Source organism: Alexandromys fortis, unplaced genomic scaffold, assembly GCF_014885135.2.
Source record: "Alexandromys fortis isolate MF-2015 unplaced genomic scaffold, M_Fortis_MF-2015_v1.1 scaffold_50, whole genome shotgun sequence".
NCBI classification, from domain to species: Eukaryota; Metazoa; Chordata; class Mammalia; order Rodentia; family Cricetidae; genus Alexandromys; species Alexandromys fortis.
Window position 1 is genome coordinate 11,817,987 of NW_026067932.1, and position 7,355 is coordinate 11,825,341.

Consider the following 7,355-nt stretch of genomic DNA (forward strand, 5'->3'; position numbering starts at 1 on the left):
TGGTTGCCGATCAAAAGTCTGGATGAGAGCTGGTGGCCATCCAGCCAAGGTAGCATCTTGACAATTAGCAGTGGAGGAAGTAGGGAATAAAGAGGACATGGCAGAAGGTAGGTATGGTGGCAGAGGGAGGATGCACAGGCTTGCAGCTAAGGTGGAAGGTCCAGGTTGCACTCTGTTGAGAGGGGGTAGAGGAAGACAGTGAGTTCTGTACTGGAGTCAAACAGAGGGACTGGTGTCTCACCTTGTACTGGCCAAACTCCTCTGCCCTTAGACCCTCAACCTCACATGCTTCCCATGCCACCGGCTCCACATATTAAGAGCCCATCTACTCTTCAATCCAACTCAAACAGCACTCAATCCTCAAAGCCATTTCTGTTTATGGACGGGACCACTGCTTCTTTAGTCTTCCCCACATGGAGCTAGCCAGCATAGTAGACGCTGACAAATATTTGCAAAATGAACAAAAATAGCCTGCGTTTTTGCCATGGAAGGAAAATTAGTAGACACTGGACTGACTTAAAAGCCACTGGATCATACTGAAGTTCAAACTGTAGGTGTTTTAATATGAAGCCAATTCCATCCATTTGATGTTCAATAGTTCACTCCCTTCTTCTGACTCACAGGGAAAAAAATAGTGCAGGGAGCGAGAATGGGGAGAGAGGCCATTTCTGTTCCTGAGTTCCAAACGGAATTTCTTCCAGTCAATTTTGTTCTTATTCACTGAAGGATGATGAGAAGAGGAGGAGGAGGAAGGGTTGTGGTAGAATGGAGTATGGAGGGGGAGTAGAAGAGGGGGAGGAGAGGGAGATTTACTAACAACCACAACCACTCATAGCAAAAGAAACAGCAATTGGACAGAAGGGATGAGGGAAGGCTGGGAGAAGAAACAGGACAGAGAGGGAAGAAGAGAAAGGGAGAAAAATGAGAGGAAGAGGAGACAGAAAAGGAGGAGAAGAGGAAAGAGAAACACTTGTGATGTCCTGTCACTAACTCATGAGTTTTCCCAGCCACCCCACTGTCACAAATTGATGCTACTATTACCCAAGAGCACAGATGAAGAACTGGAGAGGGCCCAAGTATTGCTCAGCCAGGGCAACTAATTTAAGAGGTGGAATTGGGATTTGAACCTGGAATCTGACTCCAGAGCCCTTTCTCTGATGTGCTCTCCTAAGGTTGAGTATGGTACTCCTTCCTATAAAGGAGGGTCTCAGTTTATTGATTGTGGAGTCCCTGGTCAGAAACCAGGAGGAATGGAGTTAAGTCCTGATTTCCTTTGCAGTCTGACCTAGTCCATGTTTCTTTCTACATAAAACAAGGGACATGGATATTGATAACAGAAGTAATAATGAGAGATGGTATTCTCAATTCTGGTCTCTTTTGATGTTTCTTTTTTAAAAAATATTTATTTATTTATTATGTATACAATATTCTGTCTGCGTGTATGCCTGCAGGCCAGAAGAGGGCACCAGACCCCATTACAGATGGTTGTGAGCCACCATGTGGTTGCTGGGAATTGAACTCAGGACCTTTGGAAGAGCAGGCAATGCTCTTAACCTCTGAGCCATCTCTCCAGCCCCCTCTTTTGATGTTTCAAATAACTACATCCCAGTTACAATAACACAAGAAAAGGACAGCACAGAGAGCACAAATCACCTGCTTAACACCTAGAAACAAAAGAGTCAAGATTCAAACATGTGCTCTTCCACTATGGTGGCATGAATGAGAATGTCCCCATAGGCTCATATATTTGGATATTTGGTCTCTGCTTGGTGGAATTGTTTGAGAAGGATAAGGAGGTGTGACCTTGTTGGAGGAGATGTGTCACTGGAGGTAGAATTTGAGTTTTTTAAAGACTCTCCATCCTCAGTGTGTCTCCCTCTGCCTCCCACTTGAAGACCATGATGTGAGCTCTCAGATGTTCCTGCCACCATGCCTTTACTCTACCATCACAGACTCCAGCCTTCTGAAATCCTAAACCTAATGAAATGTTTTCTATTATGAGTTGTCCTGGTCATGATATTTCATCACAGTAATATAAAAGTAACTAACATATCCACTATACTCCATAGTCAAAGTCAAAGGAGATGCCCTGGAGTCATGGGTCACAGATGGGACACATAGCTTCCCATCTGAGCAGCTACACTTGTCTCAGTTTTGTAGCATGGACTCCTTTTGATAGTTCTTTGAAGAACAGTTCTCTATCTGTGATGGCTGTTCTTGGCTGTCACCTTGACTACATCTGGAATTAACTAAAACCCAAGCTGCCAATTATACCCGTGAAGGATTTTTTCTTAATTAAATCATTTGAAGTGGGAAGACCCATCTATTATCCAAATCTTTGAGGTGGGAAGATCCAACTTTAATCTGGGCCACACCTTCTGCTGGCAGGCTACATTAAGGATGTGGACGAAGGTCGCTTGCTCTTTGCCTACTTGTTCTCAATCTCTGGAAAATCTATTCCCTTACTGGCATTGGAGCCTACTTCTTTGGAATTCTGGCATATTTTGAAGACCAGTTGAGACATTTAGTCTAGTACATGGAACTGGAGTCTTAGACCTTCTATTGGTAGGTAGACAGTCACTGTTGAACTTCATGGACCGCAGACTGTAAGTCACTCATGTGTGTGTGTGTGTGTGTTTGTAAATATATGTATATATATATTTACACTTACATATAAACTTATATAGTACATATATACTATCAATTCTGCTGTTCTGTTCCTTTAGAGAACCCTGACTAATACTCTACCTAAAACCAAAAGGTTGAAAACTTAGTGGACCAGAAAATTCTGGAACTTAATGAGACTCCCAAGTAAAACCCAAGATTTTTCTGGCAATCTTTGTTCACTATGACCAAGGTTGCTCTTGGAAATGGCCACTGTTCAGAGAAAGGCAGCTGTGTGAAGAGCTAGGAAAGGGGCCACCACCTACCTGCTCCACTCGGATCTCAATGTCGCCATTCACTTTCTTCCCGTGGAAATACTTTGACCTGCAAGGAAACCAAGAGACCTGCTCAGTAAGGGTCCATTGTCCTTTCCTCCATTCCCCAAAGGCATGGCTCTAAAGGCGGAAGCCAAAACAGTCTCAGCCTGCCACTGTCCTCCCCTGACAACCCACTGCCTTGGTATTTAGAGATAGAACGGTGAAGGAGAGGAGAGTGGATGGGAAGAGAGAAGACTCGACCTCCTGTACCTCAGCTGCAGCCTCTAAAAGGAAGCCATGCTCCCAACTTCTAAGAATGATTTGAAAGACTCGATGGGACAAGGAGAACATAAACAGTGCAGTATTGATTTGGTGCTATTTTATTAAATTGTACATATGTACTACCTCAAGGATTTATTGATCTGTTCCCTCATGTCTGTATCATGTGTCTAAATATCAACCACTAATTCTTTCATCCACTCACCCATCCTTCCATGACTCTAATCCACAAAGCTAATTATCACCATGAACTATTGATCAAGGCCAAAGAGTAGATAGCATTCTTATGACCTCACCCTTCCTTTCCATGCTGACCCTCCAACCTTATTCTCAATCCTTCTACTTGTCCACTTTCCTCTGTAAGCACCCTACTCCTGACCAAAGTTCTTCTCCCTTCTGGCATGGACTGTCTTTCCTACTGCTGATTACATTAAAATTAAAATCAGTAACGGTGCTTAATGTCTGCATCCCCCTGAATGATAGCAGGAATTCCTCAATCAATAAAATGTGACTCATCATTTTATCCATCATTTTATCCACAACACCACCAGAACGTGCAGCACACCACAGGAATGCAATTGATTATCTGTTGAATTAATAAATAAATGAATGGATGTAGGATTCAATCTGTGGTCTTTGTCATTTAATGTGGACAACTGCCATCATGAAGCAGGCAGTTTTATTTCTGTTCTATCAAGGAGGGAACTCAAAATGCAGAGACTAAACACTTGCACATTCTAAGGGGGATCTGCACCCAGGCCTTCATCCCTGTGTCTGTGCTTTCACTCAACCCTGTAAGAGTCAGGACGGAAGGATGCTTGGGGGTTAGATATCTTTCCATGTGAAATGCGAAAGACCCAGTTTGCATCCCCATTTCCCACTGCTGTTGCAATGAAACACATGCTTGAGTCATTTGCTGTGAACCAGACACTACATTAAACATGTCTACAAACCTTCTTAGGGCTGGAGGCAGCACTTTTCTTCCTCCTAACTCATTCTCTCCTTTTTTTCACAGCAGAAATGTTTATAGATTAGATAAACATTTATCTAATGTGGTCCCAACACTCCCCTAAGTGAGGTATGGCCACATGACCCCGTTCTAATCAATAACTTGAAAGTATTACATTCCAGAACCTTCTCTTAAGTTTCTTCATTCTATCCTCTCCCCTGGAGCAGGGATGTTGCTAACTATTTTCTCAATCTTTGTTGGTGAAAGAATCCTTTCTACAAACTCTTAGACTGTCCCACTCTGCCTGTCTTTACAGCCCCCATCAATTCTCAGCCAATGCCAAGTCCCCAAAACGTCCTGCATCCTTTGCTGACAGCTTTGATGCTACTGTCACTTTTTCTTACAGTACAGACAGACCAAGATGTCACTGAGGCTGGGCTTTTGTGGAAGAGGAATGGTTGGTATGACCTGAAAGTGAGGAAGGTAGGCCTGTCTGTCTTCCTTTCCCTTCCTTCTGTTTTTTTTAGACTCTTGTTCTGTCTGCCTACCTGTCTTTTTCTTTCTTTCCCATTGATGCTCTTCAGTAAAATGTGTGTTTAGCTAGCCTCCCACAATGCAGAATTTTATCACAAATCCTCAACCAGAGGAGTCATCACATTCCATTCCACCTCCAGTATTTGTGGGGCCCAGAGAAAACAACAAATGGTCTACGAGGTGCATGACTAATATTTAAAGTTGATGAATATTCTAATTTCAGTTCTGGGGCTGTCGTATGAGATCGTACCAGAAGCAACTCAGAGATGAAAGGGTTTTTTGGCTTACAATTCCACATTACAGGCCATAATTTGGGGTAAGGTAAGGCATAAACGCAAGTAGTTATAGCACACCCACGGACAAGGGTAAAGAGAAGATAAAGTCAACCTTGCCTGCTTGTCCTCAGCTAGCTTTATTTTGTAGGGAATGATGTTTCTCACAATTGACTGGATTTTCCCAACAATTAGGGCAATCATCTATAGACGAGTCCACAGGCCAATGTTACCTAATCTGTCCCTGTTTAATACCTCAAGCAATTCTACATTGTGGCAAGATGACACTTAATACTAGTATGACGAGTAAAGTTAACAGTTGTCTAAATAAACTATCTGCATTCCTTCTTTGAGGACCACAACTCATAAGGTCGTAGAGTTCTACCCAGACTATGGCAGCATCACAATGGCCAGCTCTTGGTCCTCAGTCCTAATTCATATTCTTCCCTAGTTTCCCAGATCCTCTCCACTCCGCCCCATAACCCTGCAGATTCTGGTGTTGACCGTCTCATCAACCCCAAGAGGGGATGAGGCAGGTTCACTCCCCATATCTTGCAGACAGAGAAGTCACCTTTCAAAATCTCACAACTTTTCCAGTTGTCCCATAGTTTCAAATTTTCAGGATTCAACCCAGAACCCCAAGTTCCATCCCAATGGGGACCCAGGCACCAGTTGGTCCACTTTCTCCATGCATTGTTTCATGGCTGCTTCCATGAACACACACACACACACCTCCTATGATGCTTCAAAATGTCCTCTGCTTAGACTCACATCTCTGTTTTCCAGACCACTCCTCACCTTCTAGAGTCCTCACTTGCGATATCTATTCTTTTGTTTTCTTTAGTACAACTGGGCTGGGTGTCTCTCTTCAGCCACTGGGCACATTAAACTCTCAACCCTTATGGTACCATTCTGCCTTATAACTCTACATTACAATCTGTCCCCTGCCTCCAGGCATCCCGCCTGTGAGCTCCTAGAAACCAGAAGCTCCGTCTCAATATTCATTCATTGCATGGAACATCACAAGCATGACAGGGCTCAGGACTGTGCTTCCCACGTTAGCCAGGTTAGCGAATGCTTCCCTTTTTCATGCGTTCCTTCTTTGTGACCTTTTATTGCCACCTACTGGCAATTCACTATAATAACTCACACATCTACAACTTTGATAGTTGGGGTCATTGTGTGGATACCCGACCTGCAGGACTGACCGCCTCGGACTTGATTCCAACCTAGAACCCTGCATTACATGCCATCCAAGCCTGGACTCACCTTCCCAGGAGTCTTTGGAATGTTGACTGCTGGGGCTGGCAGGCGGTCTCAGGCTGGGGTGAGGGTCAGGCAGTCCGTCCCCTGCCTGGCTGGGAGTCAGAAGTCTGTCTCCTGATGGGCCACACAGACTGCTGCCTCCTTGCCGGGGGTGTGTGTGAGGGGTGGGGGTGGAAGGGTGGGCCCATTCAGGCTGGAGTTGCCTCAGAACAGCTCTGTCTGGCAGAGGAAGGGGAGGGATGGCCCAGAATTCTAGATGCCTTGGGGGTGGAGTCCACTGCCTCTGCTGTTGACTGGCTGTTTGACCTTAGGCAGAAACAGATGGATCCATGGTACCCATTGGCTTTGTCTCCCACAAGCAGCCTCATTCCCACTGCCCTAATATGTCCATCCTCATAGCTCCTTGAATAACTCAGCCAATCAGCCAAGTCCGTGGTCCTGCCCTATGAAAGGGGCGGGAACTCTGGATTCCAGGAGGCTTCTGTCTCTGTGGGTGGCCTCATATTTTACTGCCACATTAAAGGCACCAGGAAGGAGAATATTATAAACTGGGGCTGCCTGGGGTGGGAAATCCCTAGCTTGAGGCCCCGGGATGTGGTGGTGTGTGAGAGAGATTTATGAGGAGTGGGCACGGCATTCTTTTCCTGCTGCAGTCAGGGAATGAGCATAGATGGGATCTACCTGTGTCAGAGCAGGGCTCTCTGAGATCCATCAGCCTGTGAAGCCTGTGAGGCGAGGTCGCTTCTCTCACTTGAGCCCAGAGCTTGAGGATTCCGCTAGTCCAGCCTCCCTGAGTCTGGGATGCAGGCAGGGGCACCATAGCCACTCGTTTACTAGAGCATAGAGGATTTAAATACTGGGGGTCTTACTTGTGCAGCAAGTTCTTTGCCCAGTGAGCCATGTCCATGGCCCCAGGAGGCCTTCTTTGCATGGTTCATTCTATAGTGATGGACCATCTGCTCTGTGCAGAGCCTTCAAACATGAAGACCACAGGGCTTACTGCCTCCTAGGAGGGTGTGACACACAGATAGGTAATAACCAGTAGCTATCAGCACAGGGATTCTGCTTGGTCCACAGAGGAGACACTCAGCCCAGAATTGGGTGGGAAGCAGGGTGTGTGTGTGTGTGTGTGTG

General features: G+C 45.4%; 1 protein-coding gene across 3 annotated transcripts in view; it reads right to left on the minus strand.

Moving 5' to 3' along the window:
- Syn3 (synapsin III) overlaps positions 1-7,355 on the minus strand; it is a 389,669-nt gene that overhangs the window by 337,952 nt on the left and 44,362 nt on the right. For all 3 annotated transcript variants that reach the window (XM_050145613.1, XM_050145611.1, XM_050145612.1), the window contains one exon: positions 2,931-2,988. In XM_050145613.1, the coding sequence (XP_050001570.1) occupies positions 2,931-2,988 (58 nt within the window). The remainder of the gene's footprint in view (positions 1-2,930; positions 2,989-7,355) is intronic.